This window comes from Leucopleurus acutus (genome assembly GCF_964270905.1).
Source record: "Leucopleurus acutus genome assembly, chromosome: 13".
NCBI classification, from domain to species: Eukaryota; Metazoa; Chordata; class Mammalia; order Artiodactyla; family Delphinidae; genus Leucopleurus; species Leucopleurus acutus.
Genome location: NC_139155.1, coordinates 76212684 through 76234354, shown reverse-complemented (window position 1 = coordinate 76234354; position 21671 = coordinate 76212684). Strand labels below are relative to the sequence as shown.

The following is a 21671-nucleotide window of genomic DNA, read 5'->3' as shown; positions in this document are numbered from 1 at the left end:
GGGTTATGTTTGGGAGGCCAAGCCAGCCTAACCTGTGAATGGAGGTTTGTCCCAAGGGGTCCCATCCTGAGTCCTGGTTGTCCATCATGTCCACCATCGTTTAAGGTTTCCCATTCGTCTGCAACACTGTACCCACCTCTGTCCTCCCCAGCCCCTGCCCCAGCGAACCTGCTCTTCAGGGATAGTGTCTAAGGGCAAACCACACTGAAGCCGTGTTTCTCAAACTTTTGGCAGATGTCGCATTAGCTGGGGGTGGGGAGGCTCGTGAAACATGCAGATTTCTGGGTCTCACCTCAGAGGTTCCGAATCAGTGGCTCTAGGGAAGGGGTCCGAAACTGCCCTTTAACAAGTTATCTGTGGAAGGGTCCCCTGGTCACACCTGGATAATTTGTTTTGGCCCTACAGAATGAGCAAAGACATGCAGGTAATGTGTGATCTTATTTTCTGGAAATAGAGCTCTTGTGCTGGGCTGTTTTATAAAAAAGGACCCTTTTCTCTACTTGGTGGTCAACTTTGGCTGACTATTAGGAGTTCCTGGAATGCGTCCCAGTGTTTCATTATAAAACACGTAAGACATATAGAAAACATGGAAGAATTGTACGGTGACCACCCATACGCCCACTGATTAGGGTCTGCAATTAGCATTTTGCTATATGTTTGCTCTGTCACACATCCATCCACCAATCTGTCCATTTGTCTATCCATCCATACACCTACCAATCTATCCATTTATCTATCCATCTATCAATTCATACGTACATTTATTCTTCCACCAATCTATCCATTCACCAATCCATCCATCCATCCATATTATTTGTTTTCTGGATGCATTTCAAACTCAGTTGCAGACATGAGTACCTTCCATCCTTGTGTACTTCAGCGTGCATACCATTAACTAGGATTCAGTTTTTGTTCGTGATTGTCTATTTCAGGTAAAATTTACATACTGCGAAATGCACAACTAAGTGCACCGTTCACATCCTGACAAATACCCGTACCTGTGAAACCCAAGCCCGTATCATGATATAGAACATTCCTTCACCTCAGAAAGTTCCCTCAGGCCCTTCCCCTGTTAATTCCTCCTCTGCTTTCCCACCAGAAACAGTCGATATTCTGATTTTTTTAAACTGTAGGTTAGGTTTGTCTGTGATAGAATTTTATATAAAAGGAATCATACAGTGTTTACCCTTTTGCTTAAGGCTTTTTCCTCCTGGGTAGCTTTTTAAAACTCCCAATGTCCAGGCTGCACCGCAGAGCAATGACATCAGTATTTAAAACAATATTCCCCAGGTGACTGCAGGGTGCAGCCACGTTTGAAACTCACTTCTCTGGAGAGATTTCCCTATCTCTACCCATCCCCACCTTAAGCCCTGTCTCTCACCTGTCCCATCATAGTGGTTAACGTTCTCACATTAGGAATTTGTTTTCCTAGAGACCCATTCCCCCATAGGTGTTTTTTGGTTGGTTGGTCTCTTTTTAAGGGGGAGAGGCAGACTTTTTTTTTTTTTTAACATTTTTATTGGAGTATAATTGCTTTACAATTGTGTGTTAGTTTCTACTTTATAACAAAGTGAATCCGTTATACATATACATATGTTCCCATATCTCTTCCCTCTTGCGTCTCCCTCCCTCCCACCCTCCCTATCCCACCCCTCTAGGTGGTCACAAAGCACCGAGCTGATCTCCCTGTGCTATGCGGCTGCTTCCCACTAGCTATCTATTTTACGTTGGGTAGCGTATATATGTCCATGCCACTCTCTCACTTTGTCACAGCTTCCCCTTCCCCTTCCCCATATCCTCAAGTCCATGCTCTGGTAGGTCTGTGTCTTTATTCCCGTCTTACCCCTAGGTTCTTCATGACCTTTTTTTTTTTTTTCTTAGATTCCATATATATGTGTTAGCAAGAGGCAGACTTTTATATTAGTCCACAGAACATTTAGTATTCCTGCAGAAGTGGCTGCTTTGGGGTGACTTTAAGGTCATCATTCCACTGACGGTCATTCTGCATATGACCAAGGGGCCCCCGTGCTTCCTTTCGGAACACAGGAGGCCTTAACACAACCCCTTGAGTACAGGAAGCAGTTTCAGAAAGGTCCCTGTCCCAGGTTAGTCCCAGTCCTTCTGCACTCTGGCTTCCAGAAGCACTGAGGCCCAGCCTCAGAAGGCATCCCTCTGCCTTCTCATCCTCCCTCCAAAATCATTAAAAACAAAACGAAACTAAACTAAAACTAAAATCGGTAAAGTATTAAGCTCTTCAATTTAGTACTAGATACCTGGGAATACTATCTAATGTACTATTACTAAGAGCCCGCCACAGGTTCAGTTTGCTTTGATCTTTCATGACTGTAGCTTCACATCCAGCTTTTACCTTGGGACTCGCAACTCAACTGTGACGGGGGCCTTGTTATCCCCATCTGCAAAGGGAGAAACTGAGGCAGAGGGAGATATCCTGAACCATCCACGTAACTGGTCCAGGACTTTTCTCTTGATTCCGGAGCTGCTTCTGTAGTGTTACTCAGAACCTTTTTGTGAATCTCAGACCCCTTCAGAGTAACTGATGCAAGTATGGACCTCTCCCTAGAAAAACTGACAAGCTCTGCTCATCTGATATTAGGGGTTGGGGGGGCGATTCACAGATCAGTTGAAACCCTTGCAAGGTAAGAACTTCTGCTTCAAAACATAATTGTGTGGTTTATAAGCTCGTGTTTATTGAGCAGTGTGTCTGAAATATATGCTAAGCCTTTCCGAACGTTGTATCATTTGACCATCCTGAGAGGCGGTGAATCTGATATTCCCATTTTACAGACGAGAGACTGAGGCTCAGAGAAAGGAAGAATTTAGCCAGCCCCACAGTGGCCACGTTGGTGGCTGGGTACCAAAGGAAGGTACATCCACACAACCTAACTTCAGAGCTGCAACTTGAAATGACCACCCTGGTATGAACTTATATATATGAGATTTAAGAGGTTGCCAACCAAAGTTGTCATAAATGGTGGGTGCTCATGGCTAGAGAGGGCAGTGTCTTTGAGTCTCTTTTCTTTTTGGCGCGGCATGTGGCATGCAGGATCTTAGTGCCCCCTGCAGTGGAAGCTCAGAGTCTTAACCGCTGGACCGCCAGGGAAGTCCCAGTCTTTGATTTTCTTGCTGTCGCTTACATCAGACAGCCCGGGTTGAATCGACGGTGGGAAATTCCCTTTACTTCTTTGTGTCCCCGTAGCCTCGCCAGCGAGTTGGAGCAGTGACCACCGTGCTTTTCTCCAGCTCAGTGGTGTGGTGAGATCCGAGTCATAAAGCGGTCGTGAAGCACTTTGTAGACGAGGAGGGAGCGATTCGTTATTTGCAGAGCAAAACCCCACTTGGGGTGAGCTGCCTCCTGTCCCTTGAGTGTCCACACACGTTAGATCAGAATCGCTTCCCCAAGCGTATCAGAAAGTTAATAAACCGGGAAGGCTCTCATGGGACTTTGGGGCCCCCCTTTTCATTTTAATAGCAGATTGAAGTGCTAGCGAGAGGAGGAATTTGCTCTTCGAGAACAGATTTTACAGTCCCCAGCCTCGCCCCAGTGCGCTGCTTTAGTCGTTTGAGAAAGGCTGCCAGAAACTGGGTAAGCATCGCCAGGGGAAAACAACAGAAACCTCCCAGCACCCCAGAACCTCTGCCACCTGCTCCCGTGAAAAGGCCAATTCAGTCGGCTGCAGTGGAAAACATTCTCGGGGCCGTTTGTTAGCAGGCTGCGATGCCGTTTGGCCTTGGATTTCAATATTCCCTTGTAACGTTTTACAACCCAGACCCGGCGACAATGGTGTCATTCATGGCATCCGCTCACGTGGAACAGAATGTGGGAGGGAGGCGGAGCTGGGGAGAAGCTGGTCTGCAGCCCTGACACCCAGAGTGAGCTGAGGGACTCAGAACCCTGGTTGGTGTCCAGACTGGGCAGAGCGCGTCTGTGTCTGCAGGAGACAGTGGAGAGCAGTGGGATGTGACGTTTGGTAAAGCAGGACTGATTGACAGTTTGACCGGTAAAGGTTGATGGTGCCTGGTGTAGCCAATATCTAACTCTGGCATCACAGAGGAGGATACTCTATGTAACAGAATGGTTGTGTCATCCCAGCAGTGATGGGAAGGCAGCAATTCCCTATTATCAAGTGTAAGTTGGCAAGAGCTTTGGAATAGCCCTGACCTGGAGCGCAGCTCGGCTTTACCTCTTCTTAGCTGGGTGATCCGGAACAAGTTGCTTAGCCTTTCTGAGCCTCATTTTCTCTGTCTCTAAAGTAAAGCTAATCGTAGTGATGAAATGGGATTCTTGCCAGGATCAAATGAAGGAAAGCATGTAAGTCAACCAGTCCAGTAGCTGGGACATTAGGACGCACAGAGAGAACAACGTGGATGTTGAAGAGGAAGACGAGGATGAGGGTGGTGGAAAAACAGTCCCCAGTTGCTGCCCTCTTCCCAGACGCACGAGGGCTTTTCAACTTTCTCTTTAATTCTCTGGTGTCCTGGATTCTTCAATGATGCTCTCAAACTGTGGAGGAAAATAGTTTATCTTCTGGTCATAGGGACGTTAGAGGCTTCTGCTGTGTTGCTACTCACTGAGTTCCTTTGATTGGTCCATTGATGAGTCCAGGAAAAACAATCCCGGGAATTCCCTGGCGGTCCAGTGGTTAGCACTCGGCGCTTTCAATGCCGAGGGCATGGGTTCGATTCTTGGTCAGGGAACTGAGATCCCGAAAGCATTGTGGCCAAAAAAGATGCCAATGTTGTTTGTTGGTACCATTTTCTCCTCTTTGCCTCTGTAGCCCCATCCTGATTGAGAAGTCCCTCTACTCTTCCATGCCTCAATCTTGACACCTGTCAGATGGATTTGGGGATGTTGCATTTCAGGCATCAAGAAAGATGTGCGTGATTGATGGTGGGAATGATGTTTCAAGTTCTTCAGAGAGGAACAAACTGAGAGGGACAAGTGGTTATTGGGATAATATGCCTTTCCCACTTCTGTGAGTGTTAGTAATCAAAAGCAGAATTTGGCCTTTCCAGGGAGTAATTTTGCAATTTGGCAGTGCTGGAAGGGAGAATTCCACGGAGTCCATTGATACATTCTCTTGTAAATTCCCTCAGCCAACATTTTTTAAGAGTTATTTTCTTTAATTAAAAAAATAACGGTCTCCATTAAGAATATCAAATGAAAAGAGATTCCCCCCTTCCTGTTGGATCTCTGACAGTCCAGTACTTGAACTAAGCAAGACCTAAATAGAATTGCCAGTGAGATTTGACAACTTTTATGTTTTATTATGATTATTATAATTTTTCTTTCTCTTCTTCTTCTTCTTCTTTTTTTTTTTTCTTTCCATTACGCAGCTTCAGCAGCCAAGGGAGAACTGTAAAGCTAATTTCATTCCTTTCAGCCTCCTGGCCCCAGGCGGAGAGTCTGAGCGGTGACGCTGCTCAGGATGGCGCCATCTTTAGTTCTGAGATGACACAGGCCACGGGAAAGCTGGGCTAGGAGACCCCTGGGTGTCGTGAGGGTGTCTGTCGCCTCATGGAAACTTGGCACATACTCCATTGTCCCCTGCCTGGTTACTCTGACGTACTTTCAGATGACAAAGGCGGGGGCCCAGGATGGACATGGTCATCCCCCTGAGGGATGGGAGAAGTGAGAGAGGAGTCTTGGGCCCCAAATACCCGCACCCCCAAAAGCATATTATGTTTTAAAATGGAAAGAAGTCAGTAGGAGATTGGCCAGAAGTAATTCGGGGACAGCTGAGTTAGAAATCTGGTGGTGTCTCTTTGTACCTCTGTGATCCTGGGCAAGTTATTTAATCTGCCTGGGCCTCAGTTTTCTAATCTGTAAAATGGGGACTAAAGCAGTACCCACTTCATAGGGTCATGGAGGGATGAAGTAGGCGGGTGCAGCATTCTTCAAAATGTGCTAGGTGTAGTGCTCTTCGTACGCAAGATGATTTCAGGTGTACCTTTTTTTTTTTTTTTCGGTACGCGGCCTCTCACTGTTGTGGCCTCTCCCGTTGCGGAGCACAGGCTCCGGACGCGCAGGCTCAGCGGCCATGGCTCACGGGCCCAGCCGCTCCCTGGCACGTGGGATCCTCCCGGACCGGGGCACGAAGCCGCGTCCCCTGCATCGGCAGGCGGACTCGCAACCACTGCGCCACCAGGGAAGCCCCAGGTGTACCTTTTGATTTTAATAGGTATTTACTTTAAATTGCATTAGAGAAACTGTAACTAGTACCAAAACCCCCTCATTGCATGTATATTACTACTCAGAGTGGGGCAAAACATATTTAGATAAAGAATTCATTTTAAAAATGGAATCAGTTAAAGTATAGTCGGTTCGTGGCAAAAATCACAGCTAAGTTCGCGATTTCCTGATGCATATTTCTTCTAGAGAGGCGTCCTTACTCTGTTTCAGGCCGTGGGCCTCTCTGGCAGTCTGGTGAAGTTTAGGGATCACTTCTTAGATTAATCTGATTAAATGTGTAAAATAAGATTCATTGATTGCCAAGGAAGCCAGTTATATTAAAATACAGTTGTCAAAATCTTTTCTAAATGGTGATATAGTAATATGCGCACTTTACGAACTTCTTAAGTAACAGGATCTAGTGGCAGGTCAAAAACGACTGTATTTTTGTAGTCATCATGAGCATAAATGGTGTCTGGAGACACATACAGCTGCAACGGGATGTGAAGCTATTTTGTTTCTGTTGATGACAGTCGCTAGGGCTGCTAACTGAACTGTGGCTTGTTGCTGACACCCAAACAGAAAGAAATACTAAATTCCAATTCAAGATTAGTGAAAACAAAGACATCATTTTGAAAATCTAAGTTTACACCCCTAAGTTTTTCCCCAAAGTTAAGATCTCCAAGTTCAGGAGACAGACAGGCTTATGGCACTGCTCCCTCCCGAGAAATTTTATGGGCTGAAAGCACGAGTCATTTTGTAACAGCAGTCACGATAGTTTCTACTATGTGCCAGACATTTTCTAGAGTGTATTGTTGGGTAATTTCAACGATCTTGAGAGGTAACTGACGCTCAGAGAGATTGTGTCTTGTCCAAGATCACATAGCTGTTAGATGGTACGTCTGGTATAGAACAAATATTTTCCTGAATCGAACACCTTTATTCTTCCCACTATACTCTGATTCTTAGATACTCAAGTAAAAATCACAGTCCAGTGGGTTATCAGGGAAGGGCAGGTGTCCGGAGGACTCAGGGCTGACTGCTGTGGTTTCTCCAAAGTATCTCTGTATTTCTTCCATTTTGCAGATGAGGAAACTGAGGCTTAGCTAGGTCACCTGCGAACTCTATGACCTTTAGCTGAGCTCTGTGCTACAGACTTGGTGGATTGGAGAACTCATTTCTGTGGGTTGCGTGAAGAAGGGACATTTCCTGAGGGGTATTGCTAGCAGCTTTGCTGGATCCGCAGATGACCGGAGATCGGATTCAGATCCTGTTCTGCCCCTCTCACTTCTAGGGACCTGTCTTGGGGGAAATGCGGGGGAAGCTTTGAGTATCTTCAACTTCATTTTCATTTTGCTTTCCAGCCAAGCAGGTCCTCCCCTGGGAATTTCAGCTCTGTTTCCATTGCGTTTTGCCAGGCGCGGTGGTGCGGTGGGTGGGGCTGGGGGGAGGATTGATGGAGAGCCTGGAGGGTCACACGTCGCTCCGGACGGCTGTATGCGCTTCCTTTATTTGTGTATTCCTCCTAAACTAGTTCCTCTGCTACACTATAATAATAATTATTATATTAATAATTCATATATTAATTCTGTTAATAATTGGTAATAGTAATGATTGTTTTCAACGTGGAAGTATTCATCTAAACTTCGTAAGCGCTCACTGTAAAAAGAGCCAAGCCGTGCAGACGTACAGAAAGTAATAAGTTGATCTAAAAAGTTTCCTGGGGCTTCCCTGGTGGCGCAGTGGTTGAGAGTCTGCCTGCCGATGCAGGGGACACGGGTTCGGGCCCCGGTCCTGGAAGATCCCACATGCTGTGGAGCAGCTGGGACCGTGAGCCATGGCCGCTGAGCTTGTGCGTCCGGAGCCTGTGCTCCGCAACGGGAGAGGCCACAACAGTGAGAGGCCTGTGTACTGCAAAAAAATAAAAAATAAAAAAATAAGAAGTCTCCCGTAACCCCAACTTCTGGAAGGAACCTCTGGGATTCATTTCATAATCTAGACCATGTTGTTTCCCCCTTCTTTAACTTAATTCAGCTCACACAGATTTCTGAATTTGTGCATATCCAGCCTTCTCATCGTTTTCAAGGCTGCATAATATTCCATCGTTTAGCTCTATCAAAGCTGACGCTACCATTAATGAGGACATTTAGGTTATTTCTGGTTTTTTCCCTTGTTACAGACAGTGCTGCAGAGAAAATCCTCATACTTACGTCTTTGGGTACTGACCTGATGGCTTCTTGGGAAAATCCTTCGTAATGGGATTGCTTGCTCCATGTTATTATATATTATTATTATTTTTGTTGTTGTTGTTGTTTTGGCCACGCCTTATGGCAAACGAGATCTCAGTTTCTTGACCAGGGATGGAACCCGTGCCCCCTGCATTGGGAGCGTGGAGTTTTAACCACTGGACCACCAGGGAAGTCCCTGTATATTTTTAAAAATGGATGCTCTCAGGAATTCCCTGGTGGTCCAGTGGTTAGGACTCGGGGATTTCACCACCATGGTCCCAGGTTCAATCCCTGGTCGGGGAACTAAGATCCCACAAGCCATGTGGCGTGGCCAAAAAAAAAAAAAAAAAGGGTGATATCATATTGCCTTCCAGAAAAGATGGGCAAATCACCCTTCCATCAGCCTACACACTGTACTAGTTACTCTCCTGAACAAGATTCCCTTTCCCCATCCCAAACGTTGGCAGCCCCCTCCTCTTTGTGCATGTGGGGATATTGTGGGTTGGGCCGTTCTCTTCTTGTGCACCCCGGATGGTTCTCTCAATTCTACCTGTATCTTTGAGCTGTCCCTCCTCTCAGCTCCTTTGCAGACTCTCACGCTGATCCCTCCCCCACCCACCTGGCTTCCTTTGGGACTCTTGTGATGCTCAGCGCCTCTTTCTTCCTTTCCAGGAGAGGTTTCTGTTGAATTTCCCAAACTCTTATGTGGAAAAAAATGGTCTGAAAGCTGAAGGGAAGGGAATGTGGAGGACGGATCATATGAGTGTGAGGGAGCAGATTTTGAGCACTTTGGAGGAGGCTGTGCCTATGGCGTCATAAACTGAGGCTCAGAAAGGTTGTGGCCCAGAAGCCTGTGAGTGGTGGAGGTGGGACCTGAATTTGGATCTGCCTGGTCTTAGTCTCCATGCTCTTTTCTCTATCTCCCTTGTCCTCCTTTTTCTTCTCCTTTTCCTTCCCCCTCTCTCTCTCCCTCTACTCTGCCTCCAAAACTGTGGTAGTCCTGCTGATGGCTACCATCTGTTGTGCCAAACACTGTTTTAAGTCTCTCACGTGTATTAACTAATTTCCTCTCTCAATAACCCTTTGAACCTGGGGTCTTTCATTATCCCTTTTTTACAGATGGGAAAACCAAGGCACGGAGAAGTTAAGTGTTATGTCATTGGCGACAAGTACGGCAACTCAAAAGGAAAGTCTAAGGCACGAGGAGCAAACTATTCAGATTAGGGTCACCTAGGTTCTTACGTGGCCACCCCAGGTGGTCAGCTACCATTCTTTACTAATGTTGGGCAAAGGCCACAGCCCCATTTTAAAGATGGAGCCCAGAAGTTAAGTCTCAGTGAGCTCTCAGCTCTTTAGCTTTTGAATTAGGGAATTCAAAGACGTCTAGAATAGGTTGAAATATTTCAACTGCCATGTGTGTTTATTGATTGTTGAGAGGGGTCTCAGCTGGGGGTGCTCATTTATCTTTCTGCATATGTATAGAACTATTCATAAATCTACTCACCTAATGTATAAGACATGAAAAGGTGGTGACTAAATATATATGTATAGGATAGGATGCATTGGATGCTCTTGAGTATAACTGGATCTATTCATTCATCAAAGATCCCTTTGTTTCTTATTCTGTGAGTTTTCTGGTAGAGTCTTTGACCCTGTGGTTCAGCCAGTGGGAGGATCTCTATCAGGCCACTGATGAGTGATACTTCACATCTTCTCTCTTTCAGTAAAGAATATCCCGTGGTTCCCAGGAGCACAGTGAGACAGAAAGTGGCCTCCAACCACAGTCCTTTCAGCAGTGAGCCTCGAGCTCTCTCCGCCTCGTCCAACTTGGGGTCCCAGTACCAGTGTGAGAATGGTGTGTCTGGCCCCTCCCAGGACCTCCTACCCCCACCCAACCCGTACCCGCTGCCCCAGGAGCATGGCCAGATTTACCACTGCACCAAGAGGAAAGGTGAGTGTGACAGCCCTGCCGTCCTGGCCGCTGTCTGTACTTCTTCCTTCTTTTCCTTGAAAAAATAAGTACGCATAACTACGTGTATTTATTTTTAAAATGTAAGCAATACAAAACTACAAAGAGATTGCAAGAAATTCAAACCATTTAAGTAAAGCTAAAGATTCCTTTGACACGCCCCCTCCCCCCTTCCTTGGGGAAAACTTATTTGAAATGTTCAGACCCATTTATTTATTTACACTTGCACACACCCACAAATACAAAGAGTTTTGCTTTTAGTTTTAACAGTTGATATCATACTGCATCTGTTTTGCAATTTGCATTTTTTTAAACTTTAGAATGCATCGTAGATACCTTTTCGTGAACTTAGAGTGGCCTCATTCTTTTTAGCTGCTGAAGAGGAAGTATTGCCCCAAAAGGATAAAGCTGAGTTTATGTTGCCACTAGTCGCCAGGGAGTGTGCTTCCAGGGAACCTCCTTGGAATTGGATGTGCCCTTTAGTTCATGTGCAGGGTTTCCCCCAAGTGGATTCTGAGCTCTTCTTTCCTTTCCAGATCAAATCAATACCGAAAAAGGCAGGGAGGGAGAGAACAAAATCACAATAGATTTTTCTCTCCTGTGCATCCCCTCTTTAAATCTACTAGGCTGCGGTCTGAGACACAACCTCGTTTCCTTTGCCAAATGAGAAATGGATGACTTTTTTCCTAAGTTATCTGAGTCCAGAGTGGAGGTTAAGGAAGGAAATTTCTGGTGACAGTTTTTCGAGGCAGAATCGAAGGCGTTGATGCGGGCAGTGGGACCAGAGAAACAGATTTGAGTCTCAACTCTGCCACCAGCTTCCTGTGTGACCTCAGGCAGGCGTCCTAGCCCTGCTGTGTGTCACTGTCTCCCTTTGTAAGTGACGCTAAGTTCCCTAGAGCAGTTGGTACTTGGTAAGCTGGGTGACAGCTATGAAGGAATAAGTGGCAGGTATCCCTCCAGAAAGTGAGTCCTGGGAGGAAGTGAAGAGAAGGCTGCTTATCTAGGTGAAGGTTTGGGATAACAGACATAGGGGGAGGGGGCCATGTAGCCTCGTGCTTACGCCTGTGGTCTTCAGAGTCAGAAAAGCAAGATGAATCCTACCTTTGCCATTTTCAAATGTTTATGATTAGGTAAGAGTTACTTAGCAAACATCACTAAAAGTTACTCTAAACATCACTAAAAGTCATCTATAGGTTCGGGCCCGTGATTGGACCTGTCTCATAGACTCGGTGTGAAGATGACATGAAATCATGCTTGTCCTGTGTTCAGCACAGGGTTGACTTAATAAACCGGCCCTGTTTCGCTCCAGCAGGCCCACGGCTCCATCTTTAGAGTGGCCCTGTTGGGCCTCACAGCCCTAGCAGCCAACACGACGCCTGTCAAAGCCCAGTGCCTGGTGCCTGGACCCTTTTTTTTTTTTCCTCTTTTTTTTGGGGCTGTGCTCATGGCATGTGGGACCTTACTTCCCCAGCCAGGGATCGAACCCGCACCCCCTGCAGTGGAAGCACGGAGTCTTAACCACCGGACCGCCAGGGCAGTCCCCCATGGGTTTCCTTTAAAAAAACAAACAAACAAAACCCAGCAACTCACTAACCAGAACCAATGGAAAAGGATGCTTTTGCAGCTTTCTCTGGAACAGGGGTGACATCAGGAAGGGATCACGGTTTGGTGATTTGACATTTACCAAAATCACGTTTTGAAAGAGGGAAGAGCTATCATGGCTCCAAGCCTGGGGCTGGGGAGCTGACCTGGGTGAGACTGAGCTTCCCAGACTTACCTGAAGCCCACCCAAGCTCCTTGGATCTGGAAGTCCTGCGCAATATCACCCCATCAGGCCCCCTGGCCCAACTCCCAGCACGACCGCTGCCAGATGGGCTGGAGACCAGATGCCTGCAAACATGCCTCTTCAGGCACAAGCAGGGGTTAAGAATGTCCCATGAAACACAGGTCCCTGCACAGAGATTCTGTTTTATATTATATTTAAGGGTGCCCTGCCTAGGTTCCAGACCACAGCCTTTTCAAGAACGTTATTAAGTAGGTACTCTTATTAACCCACTTTACAAACGGGGAAACTGAGGCCCACAGAGGGAAAATTGTGAGCTAATGGTTCTTGAAGGCAGCATTTGAACCCAAGCCTGGTCTGCAGACTCTGCCTGGGCCCTGAACCACCGCCCTATCTGCCTCCGTTACCTTTGCTTATGGGCTACGGTCTCCAAATTTCATCGTCCACCAGAGATCTGCTCTTGAGGCTGGGTCGAACACGCTGATTAAGAGCTCACCAGGTTTGAATTAAAGAGTTCTTTCGATTAAATTAATGCCAGACCAGCAGAAGAGAAGGAAGTTACAAAGAATCAGGGCGCTGTTTTGAGTTCAGTATTTACAGCAGCATCCTTGTAAACGCACTCCTGGAGGATGCAGGGTGGAGGCTTTGAACGCAAGCCTGATGGACCCTCTTTGGGTGATGTGAGGACTTGGTTTGCGTGGGGGTGTTGTGCGGGATCCTCGAGTGAACTTGGGATCCACTTGAGGCGGCGCCTGGGGAAGCTAGAGTCAGTGGCTGGTCCGTTGCCGTATGTTCCAGCGGCTGACACTTCGCAGCAGTGTGACCGTGGGTCAGTTGCTTCAGTTTTCTCAACTAGCTTTTCTGCAGAATGGGGATGACAGTAGCACCTACCCCGCAGGATCGTTAGCAGATGAAATGAGATGATCCAGGTAGAGCACCTAAAAGAGTGCCTGGTACCTGTAAGTCCTCTATTGAACGTGAGCTAGCCCTGCCCTTGGGAAACTCACACGGTTGCAGGCAGCTAACACGTTCAATGACTCATTATAGATTTGTTTGATGACAGTGGCTCGAATGCTATAACGGAGATACGGACAGTGTTAACAAAATGCCAAGTGGGGTATCGATTGGACTAGGCTAGGGCATCGGGAGAATTTCAGCTGAGGTCTGCGGAGAGTGGGAGTTGGATAGGAGATTGGGGTGCCGAATGGGTGTCCAGGCGTTGAGAAGAGCACGCGTGCAGCCCCTCGGAAGATGGGGAGCCCGCTCCCACTGGGGCAGTGGATGGGAGGCCAGGGTGGCTGGAGCGCAGAGCAGGGGAAAGTGATGGGAGGGGAGGTTGCCAAGGAAGGCAGGGGCTAGCACGACGCCAGCCCTTGTGAGCCATTTTGGGGGGTTCGGATTTTAGCCTAACACCGATGGGCGGCCGTTGGAGGGGTCTGAACCCCTGAGTGGCAGGATTCAGGTTGTGCTTTGAGGCGGTCACTTTGCTGTGATGGAACTGATGCCAGGGCCCCGTTCAGAGGCTGTTGCAGGCTCTGAGGTGTGAGATGACGGTGGCTCAGGCCGGGGTGTGTGGAGAAGAGCTGGCGATGTCGGGAGAGTCGGGACCTCGTGACTGGTTGAAGATAACAAGGTGAAGAATTGCCCCTCGTTCACGGATGTGTACACTGGGGCTCAGAGAGATTGAGAAACTTGCCCAGAGTCACCCAGCTAGTGAGCCGCTCCGCCCCAAATTCATACATACTGAGGTCTGTGCACTCGGGGTGCCAGGCTCTTTTCACCTCTGCAGAAACCTCTGCCCTTCTCACCTCCCTCCACCCCCCAAAAGGGAGCTCCCAGAGACAGAGAACATTCCAGCCAAGCTCGGTCTGTCCTGCCTGCCTGCCTCGGAGACGACAAAAAGCAATTCATCATCAACCTCCATTGTAAAGTGATAAGGAATCAGCCGAGGTTTCCTTCCAGTTTGGGACTCCCGTTAAGTGATAACTCCATGGGTGGCTTCCCCCGACCCGGCCCCTGACTGCCCCACTATCTGACTTCCCCTCATTGTCTGTCTCCTTTCCAACCAACCCAGGAGGCAGCCCCAATGAAATGTCAAAGGGCCAGGCCGGCCAGAGGGCCCCTTGTGTTTGGACCCGGCTGTCTCCAAACTATCTCTCTCGATGGTTGGAGCCAAAAAAGCTGGGAAGGTCTTTTATCAATGCCACTCAATCAAATCCAGGACCCCAGGGCCTGGGAGAGCACTTGTCTGTCTTTCTTTCCCCCTCCCACCCTGACTACCCTCCCCACAATTCGAAACCAAAGGCAACCCAAATAAAGATTTTAGCAAAGCCATTTTCTGCACTGGTACGGAGAGGGAATTGGAGAGAGTAAAGGGTTTTGCATCTTCTCAGTCTCCGTAGTTTGTAGAGCGATTCTACCTCCTTTTCTTTGCTGGATCTTCACTGCAGTCTTTGAGCCGTGGGAGATGCCCTCCCATCCCCATTTTGCAGGGGGGAAAATAGAGGACTAAGAGCTTGGATTCCTAAGGTTATGTGGCCGGTGAGTGGCCGATCCGGGATGCGTTCATCAAGTAGATATTAACGGTACACTTACGTTGTACTGGGCACTGTGCTGTGTGCTGAAGACAAGGGGAGAGCACGATGGAAAAGGTCCCTGATCCCACGAAACTTGTATTCTCGCTGTGGGAGACAGAGAGTAAGCAAGTCAGTACATTTCATGGCTTCAGATAGTGGCTGAGATCTGAACTGGAGTCTTCTGATTCCCAATCTAGGATCTGCCCACAATACCATCCTAGTTCTTTGCACTTTAAAGTTAAGAGCTAACAGCGTGGGGACACACACACGCACAAATCCATCCATCCATCCTTAAGTGTCAAGGTTACCACCTTGTCATACTCTCTGAACACGGTGGGTTGCATGAAGGCTGAAAGGTTGGGGCCATCTAGCCGAAGGAGCACTGTTTGAGGAGTCCAAAGGCCTGAATTAGAGTCCTACTTCTGACTTGCTGAAGGTCACTCAGCTGAGGAGTGGCTACTCACTGCTCTACCTCCAGGGTCTGTCTGTGAAGACTCCACCACGGTCTTTCATCTGAATGAACTCCAGCAGCAAGGGAAATGACCCATTTGGGAATGGTGACAATATTTACTCAATGGCATCAGTGATTTGCAAGCAGCTCTGTGAGTTTTCCAGCTCTGGAATCCACCCGAACACCTTCAAGTATTGGATGACCTTCACAGAGCCGTCTGTCCAATCTTCCAAGGGGGAAAACAGAGTCGACCCACATTACTTGGGCAGATAAGATTTGAATACTTACTTTAGGTACGAGGAAGATAGAAACGAGACTGCACTGTTATTATCTCAATTCCTACATGAAATGTAGGTATTATCCCCACGTACAAACAAGAACTGAGACTGGAATGGTCCAATGGTTCGCCCAAGGTCACGTAGCCAGTGAGTCAGAGACATAACTGTGCCCTGAGATCTGTGTTCTGGATTCATCATTAAAGTCACTTTATCCAGAATCGACAACATCCAGAAACACGCAAGGCACCAGGGTTTTTCACACTGCCGTGTGGTGATCCGTGGTCAGAATCTCGAAGAGGTTTACTATTGTCCAAGAGACTCCTCTGGGCTCGGGACATTATATCAGTATAATTGACCACCCTTACGCAACTTTCTGAAACCAAGCCGTGGACTCATCTGATTGAGGACTTGACCCTTGACTACAGCCCATTCCCCAACCGTGGAAGAGAAACAGGACTCGTCTGGGACAGAGGTCTTTGCTGTTGATCAGTTATCAGGCTCCCAATAAAAAGATAGAAACCAAACCATCACGAAAATAAACACAGAGATTACATCCCAAGCGTTTATCACGATCGACGTGAAATTTGGATCCTGGCTTTGGAATTTCTTTACAGTGAGATGAGAACCAAGAGGCACTGGAGAATGCTCACGTCCTGTTTCCATCAATAAGCCAGCATTGAGTTTTTCTTAGGACTCTGCATCAGATCTTTGGGGTATTAAGGATTGGAATGTGTAATTTTACGATTTTCCAAAATGTGCTCTGGCCTTTTTCATATTATTCTTCCTTCTTTACTTGTAACCGGTCTGGAAGGGGATCAGAAACTTGGGAATGGTTCGTTTGCCTTGTTTGTTTTTTTTTCCTCTTGCCAGGGTACCCTGCAGCTGTACTTTCTATTATTGAAGAGGGGAACACCCTGGTTAAATGGAAAACCCAAAGGCTATGATTCCAGCAACAATGGAAACATTCAGATTTATGGACCTTAGGGGGTGGGTGGAAGGAAGAATAGAGGGAAGGGATCAAGGGAGGAGGTGGCCAGGACAAACAAAGAAATAAGTCAAGAGAAGCAGTGTCTTTAAGACGCCCTCAAAACGCCCGGTTGACAAGTGAAAAAATGTGGACACTTGCTCGTCTGAATGTCTTCAAACATCGGGATGGTTGGCACCATGTAGCTAGAACACCTGGAAGAGTGAGGACTGCATTTTTCACTTTTTTTTTAGACCGATGTTTGGGCATCCTACGGGTCCCAGATGTGTCGCAGAAAGAGTCTAGTTAAAAGTAAGTTTGCTTGCTGTTAGGTGGGTACAACCTTTGTGTAGATGTGTGTTATTTGGGGGAGATTTTTGACTTACCTGGGGGTATCACTCGGAGAATGATGCGAGTAGAGGGGTTTGGTGGAACCCACACCTGTTGGTTTATAGTCCAGTGTGAAGCCGTAGGACTTCCTGTGGGGTGAATGACTGGCTTGGAGCTTTACATCCAAGGAGCACCTGCTCTTCACACAGTGTCAGCCTCCTGCCCTTACAGGTCCTGCCCTTGTGCAGGGGAGGATGGAGAGGGGCCAAGGATGTGTGCGGAGCAGGACCACAGCTACCAGTTGACCAGCACCTGGCACTTGGTAACGGCTCAGTCAGTATCTGTTGGATGACTTGAGTGAGTGGCGTTGCGTAGTAGAAATCGAGAGAGCTTGGAGGCAAGGTGTGGTCGGCAAGGTGAAGCAGACCCAGCTTTGATTCCAGCCTCTGCTCCTTCCCAGCTTCGTGGCCTTGAGCAAGTCACTTCTCTGAGCTTCAGTTTTTGCCTCTAAGAGATGAGAACAAGAGCAGCCGCCTTGAGGAACGACTCTAGGAGATTAGAGTCAGGTCACTTAGTAGGTGCTTAATAAATCACGGCTCTTCTTTCTTTCCTTACTTAGTCCTGCGTCCTGCCCACATGCCATCAACCATCACAGTGGTGACAGTTCTGGGAGTGTCCCAGTGTTTCATTTTTCTTTATACTTGCCAAACTCAGGCATATTTCTTTTCTTTTTTTTTTTTTTTTTAATAAATTTATTTATTTTAGGCTGCGTTGGGTCTTCGTTGCTGCACACGAGCTTTCTCTAGTTGCGGCGAGTGGGGGCTACTCTTCGTTGCGGTGTGCAGGCTGCTCATTGAGGTGGCTTCTCTTGGTGTGGAGCACGGGCTCTAGGCACGTGGGCTTCAGTAGTTGTGGCTCGCGGGCTCTAGAGCGCAGGCTCAGTAGTTGTAGCGCACGGGCTGAGTTGCTCTGCGGCATGTGGGATTTTCCTGGACTAGGGCTCAAACCCGTGTCCTGTGCATTGGCAGGTGGATTCTTAACCACTGCGCCACCAGGGAAGACCAGGCATATTTCTTTCTTTCTTTCTTTTTTAAAATAAATTTATTTATTTATTTATTTTTGGCTGCATTGGGTCTCTATTGCTGCGCGCAGGCTTTCTCTGGTTGTGGCGAGCGGGGGCTACTCTTCGTTGCAGTGCGTGGGCTTCTCGCTGCGGTGACTTCTCTTGTTGCAGAGTACGGGCTCTAGGCACACGGGCTTCAGTAGCTGCAGCGTGTGGGCTCAGTAGTTGTGGCTCATGGGCTCCAGAGCGCGGGCTCAGTAGTTGTGGCACACGGGCTTAGTTGCTCTGCAGCATGTGGGATCTTCCCGGACCAGGGCTCGAACCCGTGTCCCCTGCATTGGCAGGTGGATTCTTAACCACTGCACCACCAGGGAAGCCCAACCAGGCATATTTCTTAACGTTATTCATTAGAAAGAGATTGGAAGTGAGGAAAGAAAAATCTCCAGTTTGGGGAGTAAATTCCAGCCAAGGAATGAATCTGTATGAGGTTTACATCTTGGTAGAAACTCCCAAGTATTGCTTCCCTTGAAGGAAACACCTGGAGGTGTGTTATTACAGACGAGATCTGCCATGACACAGGTGATGTTACCCTGGTAACAAGAGCTGCCCTTGGTGATGGGTATCGGGAGATTTACATGCTCGATTTTATTCCTTAGCTGCCCAGTGAGGTAAGTATTGCTAACTCTGATTCAAAGGTGATAAAAATGAGTCCCAGAGATGGCAGATGCCTTGCTAGTGTCACACCGACATTAAGTACAAGAGCCGGATTCAGACTCACGCATGTCTAAGTTTCTTAACCTGAGGTCTGCATTTTAGGGAGTCCTTGACCCCCTGAAGTTGTGTGCATCACTTTGGTTTATACGTACAGTTCTCAAAACTTCGTGTTTCAGTTTATTTTTCTGGGACAGAAAAGAGCCCAGCTCTTTTGTTAGTCCCCAGAGGGGTCAGTGACCCCCAAGTGGTTAAGGAAGACCCTCTTTCAGAGACAGAACTCTCTCTACTGCTCTCCACTAGGGATTAATTAGTGCTTACAGAAGGGAAGTGACTTGTTCAGCGATGAAACAGTGACACATGAATTGGTACCAACTCAACAGATCATAACTGGGTCCTTGTTCACATAAGGCATCAGGAAAGGATTTGGGGATTCATTCGGGCTCCCGTCCATTTATCCACTTTTCCATCCACTGTTCCATCCATTGCACAAGTATTTGCTGCGTGTCTTTCTGTCTAGCATGGCATGGAAGAACAGGAATTTTGTCACGAGATTCCTAGGATTCTAATCTTAGCTCCACTGTTTATCAGCCATAGAAGACCTTGGGCACGTTTCCTGACCTCTGTGTGTCTCCTTCCATTTGTAAAATGAGGAGACTGAGAGAACCCACCTCATGGGGTTGTTGAGAAGATTAAACGGGTGACCTCGTGGAGAGCACTCAGAACAGTGCCAGGCAGAGTAAATGCTGTATGTGTTGTTACTGTTGATGCTGTTGTTATTATTTTTGTCACTAGGTACGTCCCAGGTTCTGGGAATACAGTGATGGGTAATCCAGACCATGTCTTGCCTTCATGAAGTTCACATGCTGGGGAGGATGGAAGATAATAATAATAATGGTTATTTATTGAGTGTTCCCTTGTACCAAGCTCTGGACTAAGTACTTAATCTATATGTTCCCATTTCATTGTCAACACTTCCCTTTCTAGAAGGTGCTGTCATGACCCTTTCCATTTTACAGATGAAGAAACTGAGCTCAATTTCCCCAGTTTACTAGAAACTATACAAAGCATCTTTTCTAATGATTGCATTAATGTTCTATTGAGGGAATATACTGAAAATTATTTAAAAAAAAAAAAAAAAGGAAACTGAGCTTGGAAAGGTCAAACTGTTTGCTTAGAACTCCGTAGCCCAAAGTCTTAGCCGTGACAGTCCACCCTCTTTTTATCAGAATGGAGGTTGGAGCCAACCATCTTCTGGACTTAATTCTTCTGTCCTTGGGCCAAAGGGCTGTCTCTGCCTTGAGCTATGGGGTAGCTGATCTGGCCTCACGGGTGTCTGTCCTCCTGTCTCAGCAGATGAAGAATGTTCCACCACAGACCATCCCTATAAGAAGCCCTACATGGAGACGTCGCCCAGTGAAGAGGACCCTTTCTACCGCTCCGGCTACCCCCAGCAGCAGGGCCTGGGTGCCTCCTATAGGACAGAGTCAGCCCAGCGGCAGGCCTGCATGTATGCCAGCTCCGTGCCGCCCAGCGAGCCCGTGCCCAGCCTGGAGGACATTAGCTGCAACGCCTGGCCCAGCATGTCCTCGTACAGCAGCTGCACGGTCACCACCGTGCAGCCCATGGACAGGCTACCCTATCAGCACTTCTCTGCTCACTTCACCTCGGGGCCCCTGGTCCCCCGGCTGGCTGGCATGGCGAACCACGGCTCCCCGCAGCTCGGAGAGGGAATGTTCCAGCACCAGACCTCCATGGCCCACCAGCCTGTGGTCAGGCAGTGCGGGCCTCAGACTGGCCTCCAGTCCCCCGGCAGCCTTCAAGCGTCAGAGTTCCTGTACCCTCACGGCGTGCCAAGGACCCTGTCCCCGCATCAGTACCACACGGCCGTGCACGGAGTCGGCATGGTCCCAGAGTGGAATGACAGCAGCTAAGGCGAGGCCTACTCCTTCACTGCTATTTCCAGAGGGAGGGGAGAGAGGGAGAGGGACAGTCGCAGGGAGAACCCCAAGGACGAGATGTCTCATTTCACCCCATGTTCACGTCTGCACTTGAGAACCCCCCACCCTGCCCCAACACTGATGTAATCAGTCACTTGAAACCACAATTCAAAAAATGTGACTTTGTTTTGTCTCAAGACTTAAAAAACCGCCAAGAGGAGATGAGTCTTTGCCTCCCCCCGCCCCTCCCCCCACCGCACTCATCAACCGGCCACATTCACACCACCTCCAGATGCCCTCCTTGATTTCTTTTCTTTTGGTCTCCAGAAAGTCCTGCCTCCTGGAGTGTTTGATCCTCATGCGTAGTTAGAGTCCTTCCCTGTCTTGGTGTTAATGTTGACGTTGTTATATAATAAATAATAATATATTTTTTTTCTTTCCATTTTCTTAACGGGACCCAGTCCCTTATTTTGGGGGAGGTCTGAGGCAAGTATGTTTCAAAATATGTATTTGTGCAGTTGCCCTCAAATACTCCTCCACCCCCAAACCTAAATCCGCAGCCCTCCGCCTTGACTAAGAAATTACCTACCTCTGCCATGTGGTGTCTCCGGTTTTGTCCTCCCTTCCCCATCCTCACGAAGTCCAGTTTCGCCTGCTACCAACCAGTGGAGTCAGGGTAACACCAGACTCCATCTGGCATCCTATCTTACTCGACCCTCCCTGTGTTCCCGGCTCCATGTTTTTCCCGCCCGCTAAAACGTGGCCTATAGCTTCCCGACCGGAAAGCTCGCTTTGAAAAACTTAAAAAGCCCCGGTTTACATGCGGGCAGAACTGTGATAAGCAAGGCGCAAGCTCTGTGCTGACAAGAGTTGTGAAAAAGCCAAAATAAATATTCGTCCTGATAAAAAAAACAAAGCCAGCCCCCAGCTTCCAAACCTCCATCACTGACGACCCAATCTGGATACAAAGGCAAAAGCCACCATCCTAAAGAAGCAGCCAGACGTGCTCACTGAGGAACGTTCTCCAAAGACATCACACCAGCACCAAATGCAGGCCCAAACTGTGGTTACTGAAGGCAGAAAACAGAATGAAAAAAAGTGTGTAAGTAAAATGTTATTGCAGGGTTCTTCAGATGTAATAGTTTACTGGTACTATTTATTTATAAATGGGAGTTCTAATTAAGT

At 47.8% G+C, this 21671-nt stretch overlaps 1 protein-coding gene across 1 annotated transcript in view; it reads left to right on the top strand.

Moving 5' to 3' along the window:
- Nucleotides 1–20480, top strand: part of TBX5 (T-box transcription factor 5) — a gene marked incomplete at both ends in the record, with an annotated part of 83604 nt that extends 63124 nt beyond the window's left edge. Inside the window, 2 exons of the mRNA XM_082852645.1 lie at nt 10143–10369; nt 19903–20480. Coding sequence (XP_082708771.1) covers nt 10143–10369; nt 19903–20480 — 805 coding nt within the window. The remainder of the gene's footprint in view (nt 1–10142; nt 10370–19902) is intronic.
- Between the last annotated feature and the right edge of the window lie 1191 nt (nt 20481–21671).